General features: G+C 37.3%; 3 protein-coding genes across 5 annotated transcripts in view; 2 read left to right on the top strand and 1 right to left on the bottom strand.

Annotated features, from left to right (window-relative positions):
• Positions 1-16,374, bottom strand: part of LOC109055185 (STE20-like serine/threonine-protein kinase) — a 26,929-nt gene extending 10,555 nt beyond the window's left edge. For 2 of the 3 annotated variants that reach the window (XM_019072425.2, XM_019072424.2), the window contains exons 1-11: positions 15,493-16,374; positions 6,583-6,747; positions 4,599-4,647; positions 3,564-3,713; positions 3,071-3,143; positions 2,732-2,926; positions 2,286-2,367; positions 2,064-2,195; positions 753-1,898; positions 540-670; positions 307-430 (exon numbers count right to left, since the gene is read on the bottom strand). In XM_019072425.2, the coding sequence (XP_018927970.2) occupies positions 307-430; positions 540-670; positions 753-1,898; positions 2,064-2,195; positions 2,286-2,367; positions 2,732-2,926; positions 3,071-3,143; positions 3,564-3,713; positions 4,599-4,647; positions 6,583-6,747; positions 15,493-15,642 (2,397 nt within the window). In that variant the 5' untranslated portion in view covers positions 15,643-16,374. The remainder of the gene's footprint in view (positions 1-306; positions 431-539; positions 671-752; positions 1,899-2,063; positions 2,196-2,285; positions 2,368-2,731; positions 2,927-3,070; positions 3,144-3,563; positions 3,714-4,598; positions 4,648-6,582; positions 6,748-15,492) is intronic. The other variant, XM_019072426.2, reaches the window with a different exon arrangement.
• A 171-nt stretch (positions 16,375-16,545) lies between these two features.
• LOC109055186 (dual specificity protein phosphatase 13-like) lies at positions 16,546-18,026 on the top strand. Its single transcript, XM_042768941.1, has 3 exons — positions 16,546-17,051; positions 17,142-17,359; positions 17,593-18,026. The coding sequence occupies exons 1-3, from the start codon at positions 16,924-16,926 to the stop codon at positions 17,793-17,795; spliced, it is 549 nt and encodes a 182-aa protein (XP_042624875.1). The 5' UTR covers positions 16,546-16,923; the 3' UTR covers positions 17,796-18,026.
• An 852-nt stretch (positions 18,027-18,878) lies between these two features.
• On the top strand, positions 18,879-26,175 carry LOC109104798. The gene is made up of 6 exons (XM_042768309.1): positions 18,879-19,153; positions 19,443-19,660; positions 20,078-20,288; positions 24,583-24,711; positions 24,784-25,001; positions 25,646-26,175. Exons 1-6 carry the CDS (start codon positions 19,029-19,031, stop codon positions 25,876-25,878), a joined length of 1,134 nt encoding a protein of 377 aa, XP_042624243.1. The 5' UTR covers positions 18,879-19,028; the 3' UTR covers positions 25,879-26,175.
• Positions 26,176-27,522: the final 1,347 nt, after the last annotated feature.

Genomic DNA, 27,522 nt, shown 5'->3' on the forward strand with positions numbered 1-27,522 from the left:
AGAAAAAGAGAACATCAGAACGGCACGCAAATGAAATATTTAACTGGCAAGGCTTTAAAGCACATGCAAAGAATGTACTTTTGTGATTGTGAACAAGAGTTAACATTTGATGTGAATGTATGTCGTGTTGTACAGTATATTGAGACGGAGGCGACAGAACGGCGACTGTAGCGTGATTGAAGTGCAGTGAAGAAAACTAAAACACTTGTTTACGGACAAAACATTAGAGTGTACAATAAACAGTGGATGACAATGGATTACAATGTTGAATGTAAACAAAACTAGTGAAGGAATGAGGGTGCTGACCGCCATTTCCTGCTCAAAGCGTCTGAAGAGCAGTTCTTTCTGCTGCTGCAGTTTATTGCTGAGCTGCTGTTGAGCTCTTTGCTCCTCTTTTTGCAGCAGCCTCAGTTCTCTTAGCTCCTGACGCCTACAGAACAACAAACAATCTAAAATATGATATATGCATTAACAAGATACATTATCATCTGCCTATCGCTAATTTAACTAGAAACAGTAACTGATGTCAGCTTATATACCTCAAAAATCTCAGTTCCTCACTCTTGGTGTCATTGTCAGTGACCATCTTGGATGTGGTGACACTGACTTCCACCCCGTCGACCATAAACTTCCGGGTCTTTTTCAGAGTTTTCTTTTGGCGTCTGTAGTCCTATGGGATTGAATAAAGTTTAGTGAAGATATTTTCTTCCAGGATCTTAATTTCAAGCACATCTGGGCACAGTTATATGTACCTGTATTGAAACAGATCCTTCTTTGCTTTTGGAGAGGAAGCTGGAGATTGACAGATTAATGTCAATGCTGTTAGTATCTGTAGCAGAACTGCTGCCTGAGTCAGAGTCTTTCTCCTTTTCAACATCAGGTTTCGTCACCTCTGAATTCTGGTCACTCTCAGGCACGGTAGGTGATTCCTGGATCTCTGGTCTGTCTTCATGGGCTTCTTGAGGTTCCTCTGTTGCGCTGACCTCATCTTCTTTTACACCATTGATGACAACAACAGGCAACTCATTCACGGAGTTGTCCTCTACTACATCTACCCCCTTGGTTGCAAGATCGTCTTTGGGTTCTGAACTCTCCTCCTTATCTCCAGCTTTTTCTTGGACTTCTATTGCCACTGGAGGAAGACCCTCCTTTACCTCTTCAGTAGAAACATCTGGTAAAGGTTCAGTTTGCTCCTCATTTAACTCTTCTGTTGGGACATGTGGTGAGGGTACTGTTCTCTCATCTTCCACTAGTTCCTTTTTATTAATTTCCTCCTCTGTCTCAATTTTATCTTCAGTTTTTTTTTTTATATAAATTCGTTTAGTTATGTATTGTTTTGTTAAGTAATCAGATTTGTTCTCTGGTTCAGCTATATCTGAAGGCTGGGTAGGTTCCTCTTCTTCATCTGTGGTGGTTTGTGTTTTGGCTTCCTGCTGTGTTTCTTTACACTCTTCTTTTTTCTTCTCTGGTGGCTCTTCCACCTTCACTTCCTTCTTTTCTTCCTCCCCAGTTTCCTCACTGACGGTCACAATCTCTTGGAGGACAGTGTCGTCTGATACTGGAGGGTTTGGCTGACCAGAAATCTCTACTTCTGTGGTCACAGGTGTGTGAGAGTCGTCGTGTTTTGGTATGGCCTCCTCACCTGAACGTGATTCCTCAGTGCTGGTGTCTGATGGACTGGCCTCATTCATCTTCTCATCCTCAGCATGGATGGATTCGCTGGCGTCTACCACCATTTTAGAGATCTTATCTCTAGCTTGATCGTCTGAACTGGGTTTTCTTTCAGGTTCAGCCTTCTCCGTGACCGACTCAAGAGCTGGCATGTTCTGACACTGCCTCTCATCCTCCGAGCTGCCAAAGCTGGTGTCCGATAATGCACGTTTGTGCCCAGGCACCACCTATATATACGAAATAGAGACAAAGTGACTGAAGCAACAAAATGCTGTGTGCTGTGCATGCAGATAATCAAAGAATTAAGCATGGAAACAAAGGGACCATATTATCATGACAATTTCAGATTCTCTTAATGGGTTTCTACGTTCTTAAAGTGGTCATGTTCATACCGGCTGGGACTCTGGCTCTTCTTCCTCCTCTTCCTCTTTTCCTTCTTCAATCTCCTCAAACACTTCGGCTTTAGCCTCAGCAATCAGCTCTCGCAGTGGTTTGTTATCCATCACATTTGAAACAAATGGATGCTGAAAATAGATCAAGGCTGATCACTATTTTGCTCATTTTAATTTCATCCTTTCAACTGAATTGCAACAAGAAATACAAGATGGCCCAACCTGTAAGAGCTGCAATGCATTCCACCTGTTGTCTACATTTTTATCCAGTGCTTTCCGCAGGAAATCACTGAACTCTGAAGACCTGTTTAACACAGCAGAGGGACAAATATAAAGCCTGTGTTGGATGTGAAGGGGCTTTTAATTTGGGGTATTACTGTCCTGACTATTAAGCAACAGGCTGTGCAGTTCCAGGCTGATCATGTGTTGTGACTCTGGGTGGGCGACTGCTTATATGATTCTTCAGCTCAATAGCCTCCAGCCTGGATTTATAGTTTTTCAGTTGGGAGGCGATTTATCAAATCAGTCAAAACATTTCCACATATGACCCTTTAACTTAACTCACTGAAATATTCTGTCCTCAGGAACAATCAACATTGCTTATATTGTTAATCACATATTACTTCAGCATTGTGGAAGATCATGGCACTGTGAGTCATAACTCTCACCATCGTGATGGAATTGCGAGTGTGGGGGGCTCAGACTTTGCTATTTTTAGCAGGACTCTCATTGGGTTCATCTCGTGGTTGGGCGGCTCGATCTGTGCCAGCTCGATTAGAGTCACCCCCAGGGACCAGATGTCAGCTTTGTAGTCATACGGTCTGTCCTTCGACGTCTCACACATCACCACCTCGGGTGCCATCCTTACATTAAAGAGAGAGAGGGAGGGAGGGGATTTTCATCAATTGAGAATAAAGAAGCTTATTATGTGCCATATTCACAGCTCTTCTCTCATGTAGTGACAGATCTCATGATTCAATGCAAGACTTAATAACTGAGTGACTAACCAGTATGGTGTTCCAATGAAAGAGTCTCTTCTCTGAAGGGTCTTTGTATTCTTTGCAGACACTCCAAAGTCAGCTGAGAAGAAACATTGATCAAATTTAGAGACGTACAGTATGGCTGACAGCAATATGCAGTAAAAGAGACCTAATTTTAAATTGGTTAATAAGCAAAACTTAAAAGCTAAAGTGAACATATTTAAATTTTCTTTAATACATCCACACAACTGCTAAAGATACATTTCTGATACTTTTTGACCAAAGGACTTTTCCATGACCTTTCCAGATTTTTCAGGTTACTGGACAAAAACTTTTTAAAACTGAATTACAGAGAATATTTGAAAAAGAAAATGTAATAAAAATATCTAAATAAACTGAAATAATATACATATACATGTATTACTTGAAAACATATATACACATCTTATTATTAAAGAAATAAATAATTAAGTTTTAAATAAAAAAGACTGTTTTTAAGCAAACTTCATGAAGCTATTACCCAATTTCACATCTCCATCTGAGGTTAAGAGAATATTTCCAGCCTTCAGGTCTCGGTGTATGGTCTTATTCTCATGGAGGTAAGTCAGCGCCTCCAGCGTCTGTTTACACACAACCCGGATCTGAGGCTCTGTCAATGGCCGCTCCAGCTCTGCAGACACACACATACACATGCAAAATGGCTTTAAACAGAGTCACCGCTAAGTAAGCACACTTTATCAGCTCTTTTTATTTGCAGTGATGTGTATTTAAGTTAAACTAGGCAAATAAACTACAATGTAACCGTGACAAAGGCCTATGGCTCATATTAACAGACTCTGTTGAATTATTCTCTGTTGTTGTCCCAGCACTGCTGGGATAGGCCCTCACAGAACAGACAGAAGGCAACAGAGGGAGTCATAACAGCACAAACAGTGAGTCAACAAAAGCATTTGCATCATAAGAACACCTCCTCACCCAAACACCTCCCACAGAAACACCTCTCTTACAGGCTAAATGTAGAAGAGGCCAGATTTTCATCACAGCAGACTAAACAGTCATAAGAAAGAGGTTTTATTGTTACAGGACATTGTTTAAAGTCGTGAAACGGTTTTTCTATCAACTATGGTGATTTGTGATTGGAAACCACTTTTGTAAATGGTACATATGACACTGTACAAAAAGAGGGGAAAAGGGACCATTTGTTAGGCATTAATGCATTGTTTTTGGCTGAATTAATACCACTGAGAGCCATGAAAACTAGTAAAATCTACTTTTGGCATGGCATGTCACAAAAGAGATCTGATCCGTGTGGGGACATTTCAACAACGCTTCCAACCAACACAGAAAAGGGCTGAGTAGCTTTAAAAAGAGCCTAACCACTCCTTCATGTCTGACTTTGATAATTATATGGTCCATTCCAGTGGCAAAAATGAGCACAGTGTGCTGGTGTGCCAGTGAGGTCTGAAGGAATGGAACATCATCGCACGGTAGAACAGACTCAGACGACCACAGTGCCTTCTATTTCCTTCAGTTAAACAAAGACCATAAAACTTACCCAACATCACAGCGTCTACCGCTCCTCCAGCACAAAACTCAATGAGAATCTAAAAAAGGGGGTGAAAGAAAGAGATCAAGACACTGATGCCACAGTTTACACACAGAGTTTACTTTGTAAGTAATTGTATATAACGGTAACAGTTTAACATACCACATAAAGTGATTGTACATATTCCTCTGTGTTACAGTTGTGATGTTGACCCTATTCTCATAGATTTATAATGATCATTAAACCATAGTTATAGTCACCATTATAATTATTGTCCTTGGTGTGAACAGGCCTTAAACATAACCAAAACCTCTGCTTTGTATGTGGAACATAATAACATTTTTGGGGGCATGTACCACTCTGTATTTTTAAATTCCTCCATGTTTTGTTGTTACTCCTATATGTACATAACTTAAGAAGTACGCTGTGTCTTCTACCACAATATTTGGGTACAGTATGGTCATATTAATGGTTTCTTTCTAGCTTCTATTCAAAGCAGTAATGACTTCCTAAAAACCTTGCAAAACCAAGGCACTCAAGGATGAGTAAAATATAAAAAAAACTAATTTTCTCATGGGTATAATGTTTAAAATGACTTCCCTTACAAACGTCTTTGTTAATGCCCCTCTCAGGTATCATTAGAACAACCGATGATGAGATGAGAGCATTTTGTGAAACTGCTAACATAATTACTAGCTTTATTAGATTACCCAAGCATTCACTTATTTTTTGGTATATTGGATAATGGTATCCAACAGCAGTGCAGTCATGTATGAAACGTAAAACTCTATGTGAAATGATAAAAGCATTATGTAAGCGAACACCATCATATTACACTGACCACAGCAGCTGGTCATTAATACACTACTTAAGGTAACAGGTGCTGCAGGAAAATCAATACAAACCTTATATCATGCTACCCCCCTTCGAGAGAAGAGTAGACAAAGACGACAGAGAATTACAGTCATATATGCAATCTCATCACAAACCAAGAGAACTTAGTTTATTAAACACACCTCTTCACTAGGCTGGAGAGCTTTAGTTCTACCATACAATGTTGACTCATACTGTGTCTCAATTAACTTTGAACACTGACAGGAGGCTAGAGAGTTATGTGACAAACAATTGACTGCTAAGCAGATTTTAGGCAGCTTTCTATGCATATTTTACTCAGCTGACACTGATTGTACGAACGATCTCTCTATGCATTAAGAAGCATGCTTGTGCTGCTATGAGCTATGCATTCATGTCTCTTTATTAGCAGCCAGGCTAAGCAGACTGGACTTGCATCTAATTAATTCATGAGCACTTTCTCTGGTCATTTGAAATAGGCCATTATCCTTCTATACATGCCAACCGCAGAGGGGAGGATCATATGAAACCATCCTGCTGTAATTTTCCTGGAAGCTCTATGGTAAAAAAACAGGATCCACTGCCACTCTTTAGACAGGGATGAATAGAGAGGTATTACTGTAGACTAATATGGAGCTGTTAAGCCTTGCCATTGTCATTATTCAGTATTAAATTATGAAACATGAAATCAGCAGGTTTATAAATTGTTAAAGAAATCCTGTGATGTGTTTTTGAACGTTGCTGCTGAAAGAATTTATATGGGGAAGGACTTGATTTCATTCATTAGGATTTGACTAAATCATAACACATAAGATTTCATTGGGAAAAAAATTGTTAGCTTGATTTATAAAAAATAAAAATACAAAATTGATGGAATATCCATGGCATTACAAAATTGTTACAAAGCCAATTTTGTAAACATTATGCTTCTTTAATAGCCTGTATGTATATGCAAAAAACTGATTTGTGTACAAACACTTCTTAACCAACAGCATAGTGCTACTCTGTGATGAGTAAGGCGAAAGTGAAGTGTGCACTCACTCCTACTCCTCCTACAGAGGTCACTGTGTGTGCGCGTGTGTGTGTGTCTGGCTGCAGTACAGCTGATGTAACCAAACCCCTCCTGAGAAGAGTCACTCACCCATAGTTTGCTCTCATAATAGAAAGCATCCAGCAGTTTGACTATGTACTGATGGTCACAGGAGGCGAGGATTTCGATCTCTACCATGTAGTCCTCTAGCTCCTCTTCTGTTTTGGTATCAATCACTTTAGCAGCAGCCAGGATCCCGGTCTGTTTGTTCTGAGCCTGTGATAAAAGTAACCAGTGGGAAACATTCAACAGGTAGCAAAAGCATACAAAGGCTTGATGCTATGATGCTGCACAGGCCTGGTATTCAAACAGCAGCTCATGCAGCGCTTATAATGACAGGGCCTTCTTCTTCATTCTTTAACAAATTTTCAAAGCTGTAATAACTGTTAGTGTCATTGCAAGTCACATATCTATGTGGCCAGGCTACATGAGGGCCTCAAGATCTACATGTCACGTTATGTTTTGTTTGGGCTTGTTTGAATTTGGAACTCTAAATAAATATACGTGCTCTACTATGGTTTATTAATGTTTGGTAAAGCTACAACCAAAACGAGGCCCAAAAGCCACATGTGTAGCCTATACTATTTACATGTAGCTGGTATTGTTTGGTCTCTACCTGAAACAATTACACTTCTTGTATTCTGCTAGTGGCATATATTTTCGGGTCATATATATATATATATATATATATATATATATATATATATATATATATATATATATATATATATATATATATATATATATTTACCTTTTTCTCTTTCAGCCAAAAACCAATAATGTCATTTTTAGCTGAATAAATCTATAAAATGATGTACTTTAGTTTGAAAACAGGCTCTGAGGTTTGCCCTATTTTACCAAGGTCCACTCACTTTAAAATTTCTGGCCTCGCCACTGCTATGATATACCTATATACACTGCCACCCAATCAGACACTATCAATAATTTGATGCTCTATTTCGCTGGGACTGCCCACACAGTATTTGCTAAATGTTTGATGCATCAAACCTCTATGCACACCTTGGCAATATAATTTTTTAGTTTACTCGCCAGACTGATATACTGTATACAGTCAAGGCCAAAAGTTTTGGCAGTGACATAAGTTTTGTGTTTTGCAAAGTTTGCTGCTTCAGTATTTGTAGATTATTTTTTCACATGTTTCTATGGTATAATGAAAAACAATGATAAGCATACCATAAGTTTTAAAGGCTTTTATTGGCAAAAGAATATAATGAGTCAATATTTACAGTGTTGACCCTTGTTCTTCATAACCTCTGCAATTCACTCTGGCATGCTGGATATTAGCTTCTGGGCCAAATCCTGACTGATGGTGATCCATTCTTGCCTTATTAGTTCTCAGAGTTGATCACAATTTGTGGGCTTCTGCTTGTCCACTCGCCTTTTGCGATATCACCATTGCTCCAGGTGTGTGTTCACGGTGTGTGTGTGCACTTTGGATGGGTTAAATGCAGAGCACGGATTCTGAGTATGGGTCGCCATACTTGCCTGTATGTCACGTCACCTTCACTTTCACTTTCAAGGACTGACCACATGTTCTCTATGGGATTGAGATCCGGGAAGTTGCCTGGCCACAGATCCAAAATTTCAATGTTATGATCTTCGAGCCACGTCTTTATCACTCTTGCTTTGTGACATGGTGCTCCATCATGCTGGAAAATGCACGGATCATCACCAAATTGCTCATAGATCGCTGGAAGAAGTCACTCTTGCAGGACATTTTGATTTTTATGATTTTTTTATTCATGGCAGTGTTTCTGGGCAGAATTATGAGAGAGCCCACTCCCTTGGTTGAAAAGCAACCCCCCATGGTAGCAATTCCTCATGGTAGCGTTCACCTTTTCTTCTCTGAACAATCGATTTTCCAGATTCCAGATTGCTCTTACAATAATTAGTATGATAGTGATTTTACCGCACTAGTACTCATTTCACACTTTCACATGTGCTGCAGATATGATTAGTCAATTAATGCTGGCTGGTCATTTTGTGTCATGATCAAAAAAACTGTGAAATTTTATTTATTTAAATTAAATTTTTTGGCCAATGAAGATTTTAGCAATTATTTAAAATGCATCTGATCACTCTACACAATAATCTAGAAACAATGTGAATGAACACCACAACAGCTTAAGTAGCAACCTTTGCAAAACACAAAATTTATGTCACTGCCAAAACTTTTACTTTTGGCCATGATCATTTAATAATCATGACAACAATATAATAAATTATAATAAAGTACTATAATATATTATAGTAAAGTATATAGAATTGTTATTATTATTAAACTACCTGCCAAAAGCTTGGAAACATTACAATTTTTAATGATTTTGAAATAACTATCTTCTGCTCATCAAGGTTGAATTTATTTGATCAAAATAAAGTAAAAACAAACAAACATTGAAATATGATTGAAAAGTATTTAAAATGTTACAAATACAAAAAAAAGTACTGTGATGCAAAGCAGAATTTTCTTCATCACTACTCCAAGTTTTCAGTGTCACATGATCTTTTAGAAATAATTACAATTTATTTGACTCTCAAGAAAAATTTCTGATTATTATCAATGTCGAAAACAGTTTTGCTGCTTCATATTTTGTGTGGAAATAATGATGCACTTTATTTTTCAGGATTTTAGGATAAATATTAATTTTAATGAACAGCATTTATTTGCATTTATCAAATATATTAATTAAATTTGTTAATGCATTTATTAAATAGAAATCATTTTAAATGTCTTCACTCACTTTCTGTCACTTTCATGCATGATGAATACAATTATTAATTTCTCTCTTTTTTAAATCATATACAAATGTTTGAGCGGTATCATTGTTCCCACGAAAATATTAAGCAGCAAAACTGTTTTTAACATTGATAATAATCAGAAATGTTTCTTGAGCAGCAAATCATGATTTCTGAAGGATTATGTGACACTGAAACGTCTTTGTAAACAACAACAGATTTATAAATGTTTCTAATGACGAATGTTGCGTTACCGAATGCAAATTAAAGTGGCTCAAACCAAGTGCAGCACTAACAGTGAATCACAACTAAAAACAGTACTGTTACAGCAGATATGTAGCACGTCACACTCCAGCCTATTATATAAATACAGCACAACCGTTGTGAATTTTATGACAGCACTAGCAATCTCAAATTCTCACCGCCATTCATAAAAAGTCACCGGTTCGAGTATCATTTGAAAGCTTTGAACTATCCTGCAGATGGTGCCGTGAGCTCGTGCAGCGCTCTCAGGAACATTCCGTCCGTGATGTTTCTTTTCGCAGTTTATGTAATTTGCGCGATTTCAATCATCATGCAGTAACCAACCTACCCCCAGCCCCCGCCTACCTCCTAAAAAAAAAAAAAAAAAAAAAAAAAAAAAAAAAAACAAAAAAAACATGGGAAGTGCCTTAGAGGTCGGAAAATACCGAAATCCATATTTATACGGAAAAATCACGTCCCTGATAAAGCTTATGTTTGTAAAATGGCACAGCTTTTTAAATATGAAAGTAAAATTAACTGTACACTCTTTACATCAGTCAGTCAAGTATTATAATATATTATGATAATCATTATTTAATGATAGATCTGAAGTAATTAGAATTAAAACTTGGTAACCATGTATGAATGCATATTTGTAATTTTAACTGAACTTAGGACTGGTGGCGGTGCTTAAGATATGATTGGTCATTCAGTGTTTCTTTAAAAAAAAAAAAAAGGATTTGCTGGACTGATTTGCTGAAATCAAGCCTTCCTCATATGTCATCCGCCCGGAACTGCTTCCTTGTACAACAGTGAGCGCAAGCTAGATTAAACTGATTATTACGTTTTAAATATGTTTATTATTCTTACAAAAACACATCGATTCGCTACAGGAGGACTTTGTTCACTACCCGGAGCCGTGTGAGACACTTTTTTTTTTTTTATAGATGGGCGCTTTTTATTTCACTTCTTTTGGACTGAAGCACTGCAACACCTGCTTAGTGCCATGAAACAGCTTGAAAGATCAAAGGCAATTTTTAATATAATTCCAACTAGATTCGTCTGAAAGAAGACATATACACCTAGGATGACCTGAGGGTGAGTAATTTATGGGCTGATTTTCATTTTAGGCTGAACTAACCCTTTAAACCGTAAAGCGCTCAGTCACTGTTTAATGACAATGAGTGAAAAATATATCCATGCTAAACTTATACTTAGCCTCCAACTCACACACTGGTGAGTAAAATCTAAGAATTCATTAGCCAATGGCTGACAATAAATATTATTTAGTCACATATGCGAGTGATTTACTCACATAGTAGAGGGCTGTGCATATGGTACACTAAAGTGGAAACACTTTCATTAAGTCTAAATCTGATTGGCTGACTTCTACCGGATTTCTGGGAGCCTAGTGTGTGGCGGTCTTTAGTGGTCTGCCAGGAAACAAAGCTATGACCTTGAAGACTGTGACAACAAGCACCTCACATGAGATACTAAACGCTGGATTTCAAAAAGTTTGTGAAGGTGAATGCCAGTCTGTTATTTTGGTAACATTTACCCGCCCCAATCATGACACTGAAAATGTCAGTCAGATGGCCTCTTCCTTCCTAAGTGGGCGGTCCTTGCACTTAATATCATCTGATATTAAAGGCAGCTTTAGAGATTATATTTTTTTAAATAAAATACACTGTTAATGACCACTGAACTGTCTGATATGAACTCTCTGTTGCTTTGTACTAATTTATCACTTCATTTTAAACAGGCAGGTATTACTTTAATGGCATGATAAGAAATCTCAGTATCACTTTGTGGTAACAGGAATATTAAATAAAACTATCAATAAAAAGAAGGAACTTTGGTGTACAACATCATTTAGAGCTAAAATTACTGAGAAAGAAACAAATTCCTGAATGTACCCTGAGATTAGTCTATTGCCTTTGACCTACTTCATTACAAAAGCACTTATTCACAGCTTTACTCCAGCAGGAGAGACATTCAGAATGAAACCTATAACCATCAAAGCACACTGGCCTTTCTTACAAATTCATTACAATACTATGTGACTGAGCAAAAAGCCAACAGATAACACATTTGTAACAATTTTATGAAATTCATGGAATACTGAAAATAAGATATGTATATCTATGATAACAAGAAACAGAAACGTCTTGTAAAAGATTATCCCCACCCTGTAACCTGCAACTGACACATCAGCAACACCATATTTTCTTTAAAAAAGCAGAAGAAGAAAAAAAGGAAACAAAACGGTTACCTCATCTAGAGGCGTGCCAGAGGCTGTTTGAGGAAATACAAATCTCAATGAGGCTTTGAGGACACCCCTATGAGCTACAATGCAAAACCAATTAAACGCCTCCAGTTGTGTTAAGTACCTGCATTAGTTAACCATTCCAGAATATTCTATTCAAAAAGGAAGTGACTAATGGCAGGTGTAACGTGTTATTCCATTCAAACTCTTTCCATTTATCCCAAGGAACACTGTCTCTATTCTGGGATCAAGCTCTTAGTGTTTACAGCTACCCGAAAACACAGAGGAGCAGACAGAGTAAGGAAAGGGTCAAGTTTACAGTGAAGTGTGCGAGTGGGTCAGAGTTTATTGTATCAAAAAGTCTTCTCTCTCCATTTTACTTTGCACTACTTCACACCTGTTTCTACCCTCAGACCAACAGGACATAAACACAGCATCTGCACGTCTGAAACAACCACAAAAATAGTGTCCATTGTTGCTCCACATAACCAGTGAGTCTGTGCAGGTCACTCTTGTCATACTTCATCAGAAGAGTAAATAACTATTGTAATAGTAGAGACAAGAACACACACTGACAGGTCAATGGCAAACCTATCTCATTGTTTAAAGAAAGACAAAAGACTGGTCAATAGAACTAAATAACAAATTCAGGTCATACACCAGTCAAGCAAATCTTAAATTCACAATATAACAAAGTAGCAACACATCTTTTCTTATGTACTGTGACGTACATTATTGTAATAGATTATACAAAAAGAAAATACGGGGTGGCAGCTCTGTCCATTGGTTGTTGATTATACAGTATTTTGAGATTGCAGCTCGCAGTGGACTATGGCGGGGCAGGGTTTAAGCTGACTAAATTAGTGGAGAATTCCTGCCTACTTCACCAGAGAGAAGTCTGTTGTTTTCACTGAAATATCCAGTTATGACATTTTAATTAGACATTATGACTTTATGAGGTCAAATAAAAAAACTAAAGAAAAAACAAACATGCCTTGATGAGTTGTTCACAGTATGATCTAACATGCTTTGACAAAATGGATAAGGTGAATTGTCATTTCATGCTTACTTTAAGTTAGCAACAAATCAGTTCTCTTCTGAGAAATCCACATACTAAACTTGTCAAAGAAAACATGTAGGATGGGGCTTGATTTTATCCATCTGGAAATGAATGGTGGGCGTGAGATATCAGAATGGAGCCGTGTTGAATGCAAGTTTGCCATAAACACTGCCAGAATACCTATTTGTCTATTGATCAATGTATTCAATAGCCAGCATGGCCTAAATGATGTCACTGGACAAGGAAAGTTGTTATTGTATTCGGATTAACGATTGCTAAGACAAACAACTGTTTTTCCTTTATGGAATAACATTCACTGATGATTCTTTCACTGAACTTGAACGTGCATTAATGCTTTAATGTTTTAAAGAGGCACAAGATACAGCACACTGTATATCTCACTATAGTCAAGAGACGGGAGAGAAAAGCTGTAAAAAGATCAAGAAACAGTAGTGAACCTCTGGTAGACCACAGATGTTTATCACAGTGTCTCACACCACTAGCACCACTGCATGGCTGCTAAACAGAGGCAGGAAGACACTGCTGATTCACCCTCTAGATCAACATACATTCATTCACATTAGGGCTGGGCGATAATTCGATAATAATAATTATCGCAGTATAATTTTCCTCGATAAAACTATATGAAGAGCAGTAAACAGTGCTGTGAGATCCGGTGCTTGAATTCAGCGATGAACACAAATGAACACAAATGCCAAACAGGAGAAACACTGTGTGCAACGAGACAGTCAGAAGGCTTTTCAATCTACACATCGCCATTATTTACCGTGGATTTACTGTAGTAACACTCACTGCACCAAGGTCTTTACATGACTCATATTTCCTCACTAATTTAGAATAAGATGTCCATAAACTGAGAACACAGATTATATTTTGCAAAAGGTTTTGTATAACAAGCAACAGATTATTTTAGTCTTTGAATAATAAAGACTAATCTGACTGCATACAAATCCTGTCACTAACAATACCTCAATGTGTATTTGTACAATATATTTATTATGTCACACCCAACTTATGGTATCAGAAACACAATGCATTCCATAAACGGGAGCAGTATGGAGACATTCTCAAAGAGATTAAAGCCTGAAGCTGATGGTTTTAATTATGTGAGATTTAATTAACAACAACTGGTCCTACAACACCAGCAAAAAACACATGAACTAAGAACCTAATAAGTTTGACTCTGTATACTTGTCTAACTAATTTATGTTCAGTTAAGAAGGGTATGTCATTAGTTTTAAAATATATGCATTGTATGATGAAGTTGCCTAACACATCCTTCACTTCTCTACTGCCCTTGTTAAAACGTTTACCATGTCAAAAAAGTTTTCTGCCAAAATACCATATTTTCTACAGTTATTCAAACTACTGTGAAGTAGGGTTGTGACAGTGAGGAAATTTTCCCACCGGTTAATCGACGTGTGACAACACCGGTAATTCCAGTATCACCGCGGGGGGCGTTCCCTCTTTTTCTTCGCTTTTAAATAGCTTGTAAAAGTGGCGTGCGCATTTTACTTTCACTTTCAAATAGCAGCAATTCGGCGTAAAGCAATTGTTCGTTTTTAGTTAGTTTGACTTTTCCCTCTCTTCCTCGCTTTCCTCCGCTTTTAAATATCTTAAAAGCGCCGTGCGCATTTTACTTTCACTTTCAAATTAGCGGCAATTTGCCTCAATTGCTTGAATGCAACAACAAAATATAACGGCAACCTCACTTTAGCCTGTATATAAAACATAGATCTTTTATTAACAAAACAAATAAAAATACACCATGCTATAGGGCAGGCTATGCCTAATACAAAATAACAAATAAATTACAGTACATAAAGTTTAAATAGATATACAGAACTGGAAATAAGTAAACATCTATAATATAAAACCAACTAAATAAGAAACAGAACGTTTATTAGTTAAACGAATAATAAAGACCTTGATGTCAAATAAAATAAGTAAATGACACAAAGTTTAAATAAAGTATCAGCAAACAATGTGGAACCAAGAAACGAATTTTTTTTTTAAAAAACTTCCAAAATCATCTTAGATAAACGGCAAAATTCGAAAGGCTTTTCAAAATCCAAAGTATTGGCAAAAAGGCGCTTTTGCATCTCGTTTCGAAACTAAATCATCCGCTATCTTCTTGTCTGTCTCACCTCACTCTCCTCACTGGATAAATGAAATCTGACCTGTGATGTGATGTCTGTTCTTTTACTGAACTAAATTATATTTATTACTATAAATATAATTATACTAAATATATACTAAAATGTGTCACCCTGTTTTAAAGAAAGTGTCAGTGCTCATGATAACATCATGTGGCAATGAACCATAAGAATAGACCTGAAATGGGATAGTTTAGCATTAAAGTGAAATCTACGGAACACAAATTTAGATGTTAGTCAGAATGACTCCCAGTCACCATTCACTTTCATTGTCTGGAACACAGATGAAAGTGAATGGAGACTGGGGCTGTCAGTCCTACACAGTCACACAGTTTTACAGGTTAAACAATAATAATAATGACATCACTTACATTTTGGAGTGAACCTTTAAGATTAATCAGTATCGTAAAAATACAAATACACTCAGGTGACACAGTCACCTACAGGATGATATTTACCTTGTAGACTTTCCCAAAGGCTCCATCCCCAAGTTCTCCCACGATCTCCCACACCTCCTCTGGGTTGATATCTCTGTGAACGTGCTCATACTGTTTCTTCTTTTTCTCCGTGCCCAGCTTAAATATCTTCCGAAAATTGAAAAAGGACATTTTCTAAACGCAATCTGAATGACTATCGGTAAAGACAAAGTGGCTGACACGACATAAACTGTTAATACTGTACTAAACGAATCACTCGGGGAGTTGGCTAATGGGCTAGCGGTGGATGACCGATCCTCAGCTAACTCATTTAACTACTCATTTGCAGACAGCTCCAAGCAATCCTGTGAATGATGGCGAAGATATTAGTTTCCCTGGAAGTGGCAGAGATCAGTCTTTATGTGGCATTTCGCGTCTCCATAACAGTGAATCATCAAGGCGAGCGACTCCTTCCACCATACAGGGATGGAAAAGTAACAGTCCACTTCCTCAGCTAGCTTCTCAACGGCTAACTTACATGTGTCATCCACTGTATTTACCACACCCGTCTCATCAAAAATACAGCCTCCAAGTCAAACAGCCATCGAGTATTCAAATACGTCGTTTAAAAAAACGACATAAAATCTTTAAGGGTGGAGGCGGATAGATAGCTAGCACACCGTAAAAACGCGGAGCGGATGCTGATGACCAAACTCCTGTCTGAGCTCAGTCTGCTCCTCACGGGAGGGGTGTGTTTCACAGCTTAGCCTACCAAACTGTTTTGATAAAACCGAATAAATAAACCATAGAAAACCAGCAGGACAGCGGACTCTGCTCACGGTGTTCAGGTGGATGTTTGTGGCGCCTTGATCAACGGCCGCTCGGGTCTCTCGTGATTAACTTCTCGAAGATGTTGCTGGAAGACTTGAAGCGCGTGCGTTCGGATAGGGAAGGCGCGTGCCCGGCTGTGGAAAGACTGGCGCAGGCGCAGGCGCAGTTGGTGCAGACAGACTGGGCGATTGATTCATTCCAGTGAATCGATTCTCTTGAATCACCCAACTTTCCTTTAGTTCGTTCAGAAACGACACTTCACAGTTCATCCAGTTTGTTGACTAACGAGACTCGTTCAATGAAGGGGGCGTATTTGTTCAGTAGCATAGGTCCAACCACTGTTCTTGTCCCTTCACAACCCGTACTCATGAACTCGTTGTATAATCAGTATTTGAAAGCAAAAAAAAAAAAAAAAAAAGGAGTCATACACTTCAAAATGGAGATTTTGGTTTGTTGACAATTTACTGCGTAAAGGCTTTGAAAGTTGGGAAAGGACTTGCTTATGCTGAATGAATGTCCATACACTGACATCTACTGGGGTAAGCAGGGTAATGCAGAAGTGTCACACCTGGAAATGTCAATCATGTAGCCTAGTCATAAGGTTGTGGGTTCTTCCCACTGCTGCTCTTGTTATCCTTGAAAATGGAGAATGTAGATCGAATTTTGTCTGAAAGTCCCTCTATTGAAGAGCTGGAGGATTTATTACATGGGGGTCAGCTATCCTGTAACCATGTCGATGAAGTGTGGCCAAATTTGTTTCTGGGGGACATGTAAGTGCATTTATGTGGGACTTCACTCATTCTTATGTGTTGTTGAATAAAAGAAAACATTCACCCTTTATGTAATTCTTTCATATACAGGTACATGTCTCATGACAGATATGGCCTGTGGAGACTGGGTATAACTCATGTTTTAAATGCTGCACATGGTAAAATGTGTTGCAAAGGACGTGATGATTTTTATGGGACAACCGTAAAGTATTATGGTGTGCCGGCAAATGACCTGCCTACATTTGATATTTCATCATTTTTCTACCCTTCAGCACACTACATTCATGATGCTTTCAGCACAACAGGTGGTATGTATATGAAAAAAAAAAAAAAAAACATCATTTCCATTTTTAAAACTGTATATTTTTACACATGAATAACACTGGTTAGGATTGTATTTTTATTTTATTTATTTTTTTTACTTCTTAAATTCATTTAAATTTTTGATCTTTTGTTGTTTTGTTTCATATTTATTTAATTTTATTTAATTTAAGTTAAAAATAGACAATATATAAAGTATTGAAGCATCTTTTTTCAACAGCTAAAGTGTTTGTGCATTGTGCTGTGGGAGTGAGCCGTTCAGCTGCTCTGGTCTTAGCTTACCTAATGATATATTGCAATTACTCTTTGGTGGATGCCATCTTGAAAGTGAAAGAAAGAAGATGGATCTTTCCAAACCGAGGATTTCTGAAGCAGTTGATATCCCTCAACAATGAATTAAACTACAAGGTGCAATCAAAGTAATAGATTTTTTTTAAAGCATGCAGTTCAGAAATCTGTCAATTAAAAATAACATCTACATTACAACAACAACCATAATTAACATAATTATAAACATTTTATCTTATTTATAATAACAGCTTTGTGTCATACTTCTGTTAAACTCAATTCAGTAAATTATGTAAAGTAGTCCAAAGCAATATTTGTACTATATATGGTCAATAAAGCGGTAATTGTTGGGCTCAGTAAATATTCACTTTGAATTTAACCAATAAATGAATGACTTATTTCTGTATTTTATTATTATTTGATCATAAACAATATTTAATTACTGAATACCTCACAACATTAAACCTCAAAGTCTTTCAATGTTTTATGTCATTTATCAAAACTGAAATTGTCCAAAAATGGTTAAGGACTTGAATCTTTCAAGGTTTTGAATCTTAAACTGAACTAAAGTAGGGCTATGCAAATGTATTCAAACCAAGCTGATCAGCAAACACTGTTACTCTGTTTCCCTCTTTGTTCCACTTGTTCACTGATGTTCACGCAACACAATTGTCACTTATTGTCCTGTTCTCTGGTCATCGGATGAATCATCTCCAAACTTGATTTGTGGAACAGACCACAGTGTCCTACCACAGAATTGGAATATGCTAGAATGGAAATTAACATCAAATATATATAAAAATAGGCTTGTGTGTAAGTGTGTAAATATTAAACAAATGTGAGTGCTTTACAGTAGGCTATCAATTCAGTAGCTATTAAATGTTTTGATGTTATTATTTACATTAGGTTAAAACTGATGACTATGTATAGAAAAATGTAGGCTATATGGTGTTTTTTTCCTGCGCTAGTCAGGATGGACCAGTCAGAGTCATTTGTGATTACTGGCCCAGACATTTTATTTAATAATAGTAATGTCGTAACGCAGCCTATTTGCATTTGCTGTCTGATACCATGAATTGGGATTCATATTAACATTCTTCGCGTAAAAAAAATATATCCAGTAAGATAAAAACATCCGAAGATTTGATGTTATTGACTTTGTGAGCCACCAGGCGCCCCCTGGAGGAGGTCAACATCAGCGAAGCTCTGAGATGCTCAGTGCTATCTGGTGACCGAACAGAGTCATAAAGAGCACCTGTTTGTGTGGATCACGACGTGACAAACCCGTTATGTGTACTGAAACCTCGCGAAAACAGCAGAAACACATCTTCAAGGGCATAATAGTCTGATCTGGGTCAATTCAGAAGAATGGCAGCTCAGAAAAATAAACACGGACTCCCGGCTATTAAGGAGTTAGAGAATATTCTGGACACATGTAAACTTGATCTGAATCCAGTCGATGAGGTCTGGCCAAACTTGTACATCGGAAACGTGTAAGTATTACTACATATCTGATCATGTGGTGTTGTAGCCTATGCAAATGACTCTTCTTTAATATTTATAGCACGCGAACATGTCTATATTTACTTTTATTACATTATTGTTATTTTAAAATAAGATTTAAAAATAAGCTGTTCTGCCAAAGTAACTTATTTGTTTGAGATTCAATCATACACTGCGCATCCCTCTAGTGAACTCGATCCTGCAGTTAAATCACTTTTAATGACTGCCATATTGGTCGCCCTGTTACATTACATAACACATCTTTCACTTTTTCTATAGGGCCATTGCTCAAAACAGAAATGCTTTGATGAAAATGGGTATCACTCATGTCTTAAATGCTGCCCATTCCAAGCAAGGCAGCATTGGGGACCAGAGTTATTACGGCAATACAATTGTGTATTATGGCATCCCAGCAGAAGACTCTTCATCATTTGATCTGAGTGTGTACTTTCAACCGGCTGCTGATTTCATCCACAAAGCCTTGAGGAAGAAGAACGGTAAGTGACCACAGTTAATGATATTAATGTAATGCTAAAATACAAATGGGAATCTAAATACACTGGGGAGAATTCTGAAGTCCACTCTGAAACTACAACATTGATTCGTATAAATAGTCAATAAGTATTTTTACAACTAACCCATATGACACCAAAACCATCAGTATTTACATGTTTGTACTAAAATTGTTGTGTTATGCAACAGTTTTGTTTTACATTATTTTGAAAAAAAGAAAAGAGACACATTCTGTTGTTTATACAAAAAAAAAATCTGCATTTCCTCTTTATCTTTCAATTTCCCTCTAAACCTGATAAACAAAATGTTGAAAATGAATTGTAATAGAGATATATATTTCATTAAAATGAAATGGTTCAGTATTAACAGCTTCTGACAGTTATGGTGTCTTTTATCCATAGGAAAAGTGCTTATCCATTGCATCATGGGAATGAGTCGGTCTGCCACTCTGGTTCTAGCATACCTTATGCTGCGTCAGCGTCTTACTCTCCGCACTGCCATTCAAACGGTTGTACTGCGACGAGCAGTCTATCCTAACAGGAACTTTTTGAGCCTTCTATTGGATTTGGACATTCAGCTACAGAGAAAGCGAATGCTGTGTCCTATTCTCTGACAGAAAAACACATGTCATGAACACACAAATGCACATGCATTTATTTTATATAACTAAAGGGTGAGGAGGTATGTTTACATTATATATATATATATATATATATATATATATATATATATATATATATATATATATATATATATATATATATATATAGTTTCATAGTAAAACAGGTTTAGTGTATGTATTGGCCATCTTTGTACTTTTCCATACATTTGCAATTTTATTAAATAGTTTAAGAATTTACCTATAAAACATTTTAATATTAAATGAAAGCTTTAAATATTGACTTAAGACATTTTTAACTTAATTGCCATGTGACATGTTTTCATCGTCATATTAACATGGGTGACTTTGATGTACAATGTAGTGTAAATAAAGTAAATGAGAATGTTTTTTTTATATTCAGGTTGCAGCTCTATGAACCACAGCACACAAGTGCCACATGCTCCTCACACTGCAAATAATATTTAACAGTGGAGTCGGTATTCAGCGTAGAATGCCAAATTAAGCAGTTTTAAATGATTGAATTGTGGTTTATTATTCAGCTGCTGAGAAAACCCTCACTGTGAGCTGTATTACAGTAGCTTTTACATTGCTTTTGGCAGCCGCATTTGGAAAAATATGCAGGCCAAGCACAACACTCTTCTGTTGACTCAATCCTAAAAGCCTTGTTTAAATAACTGAGCAGCATTTGCTGTTGTGATTTTAGTGCACCTTTTTGTTTTAATAGCAGAATAATGTGTTTCATTCAGCCCACTGGTTCACAGAAGTTCCTTTGTTATCTTGGAGAATATTTAGTGGTGTATAAATGCACAGTTTTGTTAAATGCATTGTATACTTACATTTAATTGCACATTAGACTCAACTGACCATGAGCAGGATGAATATTGAATTTGTTACACTGTTAGATATATCTGCCTATGTTAAGTATTTTTGAAAGTTTAACAACTGCACTAGTGGATTTACATTCAGATGTTTCAAACAAACAAGCTGCCAAATAAACATAGTATTCATATAAATGTGTTAAAATAAAATAAATGTCAAAGTTCTTTGTTTTTTTGTTTTTGTTTTTTTTATACTTGTATTCTCATAATAGTTGTGAACAAACTAAATGCAATTTCTAAAATAAAAAAAATTAAAAAGTTTTATGGTATGTAATACATTTCTATTGATTTATCTCACTTTAAGATAGATACTTTATGAAAAGCGACATGCTCCTCCCACTGCAAATAACAGAACTAAATGCATGTGTCAGTTCAAAACTGTAAATGACTCTGTCTAGAGTACAACATTATTCGTGTAGTTTTGCTTTATTTTCCCTTGTGCTTCTGACTGTTTCCAGCAGGGTGCAGTGCTGTGCCATGAAATGTTTGCAAACAAGGTTTTCTTCCAACGGAGTAATTAAGATTAATTAAAATCTTACTGAAGTATACTTCCATACTATTTTTCTTTTTCTTTTCATCTGATATCCTTCATATGCTACATTAACACATCCTTTTAAGTTCAACCCCATTCAAAGAAAATGACATTGCCAATGACATTTCATCATGCAGATGTACTTGAAGGACCCCATAACCCGACCTACCAAAACTGTAGCAGCATAAACTGCACTAACCCACAAAAACCATGAGAAAAGAACTAATTCCCCTGGACTGGCTCTTCCTATCGTCACCCTGACAGCATGACCTGCAGCTGTGCAGCCAGAGGAAGCAGGACAAACACGAGTCCCCGGACACACATTGCTTTCAGAGAACATTCAATTAAGACACTACTTTGCTTCCTGATTAGCTGCTTGGCATACACTGAACGATGATAAATCATGGAAGCAGTTGAGAAGAGAAACAGTGAACAGATGCAAGCAGCTATGCCGAAGTGTGTGTATATATTTTCAGCTAGGCCAAGTCATCTCCTGATTTGACTGTGGAAGAACCAGAGGCACAGAGGGGGTGACGTTGATGACCACATTAGTGTCACACAAGTGCTCTGGAAAGCAGATGCATCTGCACATGATTACATTGTGTCAGTGTTTCAGACATCCCAACCTTCATTTCAGGGAGGTATCCTGTCAACCCCCCCCCCCCCCCCCCTAAGATATCATGGAGGAAAAAGAACATTTCAACAAACAATCAGCCTAAAAGCAGCAACAAATATATTTTGGCTATAAAAACAAACTGCTTTAAAGAAATAGTTTAAATAGTAATTACACATTTATATAATATATACTATTTATGTAACTTTTATTTATATGTCTGTTGCCATTGTGCTGTCTTGATATGTATGTTTTTATTTTTATATTTGTATGTTATGAATTTTACATTACAAGACTGATTTATATGTATTTATTTTTTAAAATAAATTTTTAAATATATACATTTAATCCTCGTGATGGCTACAAGCTGAAAAAGTCTTTCTTTGCGCAGTCATTCGCTCCGGGAGATTCTCTAATTTCAGTGTATGCACACTGACTTCCCTTCAGATGTCTGGTGTTTTCTCACTATAGCCTGAGATATTGGTAAAAAGCTCAGCCTAAGCAACAATAAGAAACATTTTTTATTATTATCAATGTTGAAAACAGTTGTGCTGTCTAACAGTTTTCTTGTAAAATGTTATATTTTTATGAATTTTGTATGAAAACTTTTAAGTATTTGTTTTTTATTATTTTATATGTTGTTATTTTAAATTTAATGCATCCTTCAGAAATCATTTCAAACGTTTCAAGAAAACGGTCAGAGTTGAAAACAGTTCTGCTGTTAACAGTTTTGTGGAAATGACTACTTTACTTTAAGTCTTGGAAGTCTCTTTTGACTTTTTGCATTCCAAAATTCTGGAAGTCTCTACCACGATAGACCACATCCTTCCTTTCAAACGTTTAAACGGTAGAGTGTATGTTATTGTATGACTGTTTTTTTTGAATTATTGTTGTAGAAAGCCAAGTTTAGTCACTGTAATGAACTTCAGTGTATTCTTTGATTCACCAGGACAAGGACTTAAAAAAAAAAAAAAAAAAGAAACAGAAAAGTCTATTAAAATCCATGAAACATACTATGTGTTTTTGTGATTCATGTGATACAGTATGAGGTTTTGATAATATTAAGTAATAATCACCTCTTGAGGAAGAACAGGTGTATGTGGCTTTCACACCCAGGCCATTAATTCCTTTTTATTAGCTTCATAAAACCATAATTACTACGGGGCTCAAAGCTTATTTTACCGGCATGGAAAGAACAACTCTTAGTTAAGTCTTTTCCTGTTTTACACATAGCCTAATTTACTGAACCATTTGAGCACTAACTAAACACTTTAAGCTGGAGTGCAAAGAAGACAGCGTATCTTTGAGAGGGGTATCTGACACGCTCCAATTACGAACATGTCACTGCACTTGCATGTGCAAAGATCTCACCATTTATCAAAGACTCGCCCTCAAGGCAAATGAAAGGAACATCTGGATTTCAAGAGTGTTTAACCTAGCAGCTGGCGAGACCTCATGAAATGTATATTTCACTGCACAATGACTCATGATAAAGATGTATGCATGCAATGAAAGCCGCTTATGACCCACCTTTACCTTCGTCTGCACTGCAAGAGTGATTTACAATATTGGGAGTCTAGCCAAGATATACACAATATGTGCAGAACATGCTCAAAAGATCATTGTCTAGGGAAAGACAGTCTTCTAAAAGCAAACCTGACTGCCCACTAAGACCTGGAAGAGCTCTTTGTATCCAGGGAGGTTTATAATTATACACCATTTAAAAAAAGAAACAGCCTCCAGAGACATATCTGTGGACTGGCTGTCGACAACGTCCCTGACCAAGGAGAGAAGAGCAGGCAATCTGAGAACGAGTGGAAAAAAAAGGGCCACCGGCTGCTAAATGTAAGTTCACAAAAGGAGAGGAGATTTTAGAGGCTTTTAGAAAGTTACATTTTGGTGTTTTGGAGAGCTATTATGGAAGCTAACCTCACTGAGTCGCTCACGGCTCTGGCTTCGCACATTTTCTTTCCCATACCTGAGCTGTAAACACATTTGCCACAGCAGTCAAGAAATCCTAAGTGGAATGATATTCCATAAAAAGCCCTCAGTATTCATTTGAATGATGTTAAGAGCTGAAGTGGAGTGTCAGTGTGCTCTCAGCCTCTTAGCAACAAGAAGATTTCACGAGCAACGGCCTCAGGTGGGCTCAACCAGTTTGATGGGCTACTGGAGAATGCATCTGAAGCTCTTGTCAGGCAACGTGATAATATACAAAACCTTACTGCAATTTTTAAATAAAAAAATGATTTTTGTGCCAGGATGTCTCTCAAGGAGCTGTGTGCCTATGAAACACCATCAGTTGCTGAAATGCAGAGCTTCCTGTTGGCTGACAGACGGCCCACTGGACATGTCAACCAAGTGTGGCCTAATGTGTACATTGGCAATGAGTATGTATTATGTTTTCTGTTCAAATGGAAATTGAATGTAAATGTACAGAACTACAGCTTGTGTTTTCTCAGGGTTGCGGCCCGAGACAAGCCAATGTTGTATAATATGAGGATCACACACATTGTGAATGCTGCTAGTGGACCCCCTCATGTCAACACTGGAGCCCGCTTTTACAGAGACATGGATATTGATTACTATGGAGTGGAGGCTGATGATTCCACAGATTTCATCATGAGTGTGTTTTTCTATCCCACAGCAAGGTTTATACAAGCTGCATTGTCAAAAAACGGTGAGATAAATTGGAGGAAACATTCTCATGAACATTCTTAATGCAATATTCAATACCATATCACTGGCAAGTCTATAACTATGTACAATATAAAAAATTCACCTACTTGGGGAATGCTTCATTTTCCCACCCAAGTCGCGCACTACGACTACTACAACCCAGCAAACATGGCCCTTTTTAGTTTAAAAATGACATGTTTCCATGTTCCTCACTTTACAACTTCTTTTTCAAATAGTTGTTACAATCGGACGGTGCAAATATGGTCCCCAGGTTGTACATTGTATTCAGAAATGACAAATGAAAATGTAATTAATTGTACAGGTATGTGATCTACAAATCATTAAATACCATTTAATAAGAAGTGTCTTTTATTTATTTTTTGTGCTTTGGCTAATTAGGTCATTTAGAAACAATTACCTATCACTCTAACTTTTCATTATGTGAATGTTTATTAAAATTCGTTAAATTAATTAAGACTAAACCTAGATTATAAAACTGACTTGACCTGAGATCAAGTTTGAACAGTATGACCTTAAAAAAACATCATGTTTAATGGCACTGAAGCATTCTTTTGGCTATAACCTACTAAAAAGAGGCATTTGCACTGTAAAAATGTCATGCAATGATTCTGTTCTGTTCTTCAGGAAGAGTATTTGTCCATTGTCTGATGGGAGTGAGCCGCTCTGCCACCCTGGTGCTGGCCTTCCTCATGATCTGTGAGGATCTTACTCTAATGGAGGCCATTAAAGCTGTACGGCAACACAGGGACATCTGTCCTAATCCTGGCTTTCTTAACCAGCTTCGACATCTTGACATGAGCCTCGTCCGAGAAAGGAAGAAAAAAGGAAGCTTACAAATTGTAACTGAAACTTGGTAACAATGTGATGAATCCCATTTCAAGCGCACATCCCTTAAGGGCCTCCTTCCCCATGGCCTTGACCCAGTTCTATTGGGCCAGATCTTATTTGCTAATATCTATTGTAGTGCAATGGCAAAGTAGGTATCAAAAGGCAAAATTGAAGGGTTTCCCCATAAATAGTAAATAACCTCCAAATGGCAGCAGGGTCGCAAAATAAATGGGAGGTTTTTAAATTTCTTCCAGATGAGTTATACTTTGAACTTGTCTTGAAATGAGCCAGCAAGCATGTCTATTTGTATTTTATTTTTATTTCTTTCTGGAGTGAAATGAAAGGTTGTGGCTTGCTTTTTTATCATGGGAAGGTGGAAGAGCCATTCATGGCTACATGACTAAAGGGTCGGTCCCCTGTAGTGAGTTTCTAATGGGTATCATATGCTTCAACATATTTATGGTTTCTGGTCAAATCCACTGTGTTGTAACCCACAGATTTTTTATGAAATTGATGACCAAACAACAAAGTGATAATAAAAGAATTAAAATTTCTCAGTCCAGTGGAACAGACCAAAAATGTCACATTGTTCCCTCTGAAATATATATTTTCTTGTTGACAATGGAAATAAATTACATAGTACAGAATTATGGAATTATGTATTTTGTTTTGAAAGAGGACATCTGTTAATTTTCCCATTGGTGACTGTGAAGGCAAACATAATTACATTAGCAGAAAGTCCAAATGAATACAAACTGTCCCATGAAAATGTGCATTGATCATTCTACTCAGAACACATGCATTGAATTAACACAGAATATAAGGCTATGATTGATTCCAGAGATTTCTAACCTTTTTTTTGACAGGAAAGCTCCTAAAGACAAACCATTGGCCTCTCAAACGCAGGCATCGTATGAGGCACCATCTTTATCGGATCTGCGGTGTCTGCTGCTGACAAACAGACAGCCTTTTGGACCTGTCAGTCTTATCTGGCCCGGCCTGTACATCGGAGATGAGTAAGCACTGAACAGTCACAGCCTTAAACTATAGGTGCCTGTGTCTGCAGTTTATTCTATATATTTAAATGATGGAATTAAAAACATGAAGATGTGTTAAACAGCCACTCGTTTCAGGTCAACGGCTCGTGATAAAGGACTCCTCGCTGATCTGGGAATCACTCATGTTGTAAACTGTGCCGACGGGCCGCATCGCATCAACACGGGCGCCCAGTTCTACTCAGGCATGAGTATAAGTTACTGTGGAGTGGAGGCTTCAGATCACCCACAGTTTGATTTGAGCCAGTATTTCTGCTCCACTGCATCCTTCATTAAAGCAGCACTCACTCAAAATGGCAAGTCTGACTTCCTTGACCTTTTTCTGACTAATTTTGTCAGTGATTGCATAGAAATGAAAATTAGCAGAGCAAAAGAATAAATGGAACAGTGCAAGGTCAGCGACAATACAGTCGTTTTAATAAGTGAAATATTTAAATGGTAACCAGTGTCAGGGATGCTGAATGAGTTAAGAGGTTATTTATGTGCTGCAGGCAAAGTGCTGGTCCACTGTGCAATGGGAGTCAGTCGCTCCGGAGCCTTGGTCCTGGCCTTCCTCATGATGTGCGAGAACCTCACTCTTACAGACGCGATCATTGCTGTCAGGCTGAACAGGGACAT

This window comes from Cyprinus carpio, chromosome A13 (genome assembly GCF_018340385.1).
Source record: "Cyprinus carpio isolate SPL01 chromosome A13, ASM1834038v1, whole genome shotgun sequence".
NCBI lineage: Eukaryota > Metazoa > Chordata > Actinopteri > Cypriniformes > Cyprinidae > Cyprinus > Cyprinus carpio.

Bases quoted from the DNA above. Each gene is read 5' to 3' on its own strand.
- LOC109055186 (XM_042768941.1), top strand. From the start codon at position 16,924: ATGGAGAATGTAGATCGAATTTTGTCTGAAAGTCCCTCTATTGAAGAG. The intron at 17,052-17,141 runs GTAAGTGCATTT...TTTCATATACAG, and splicing joins AATTTGTTTCTGGGGGACAT to GTACATGTCTCATGACAGAT. The intron at 17,360-17,592 runs GTATGTATATGA...TTTTTTCAACAG, and splicing joins TGCTTTCAGCACAACAGGTG to CTAAAGTGTTTGTGCATTGT.
- LOC109104798 (XM_042768309.1), top strand. From the start codon at position 19,029: ATGGCAGCTCAGAAAAATAAACACGGACTCCCGGCTATTAAGGAGTTA. The intron at 19,154-19,442 runs GTAAGTATTACT...CTTTTTCTATAG, and splicing joins AACTTGTACATCGGAAACGT to GGCCATTGCTCAAAACAGAA. The intron at 20,289-24,582 runs ACAGAAAAACAC...TTTTTGTGCCAG, and splicing joins ATGCTGTGTCCTATTCTCTG to GATGTCTCTCAAGGAGCTGT.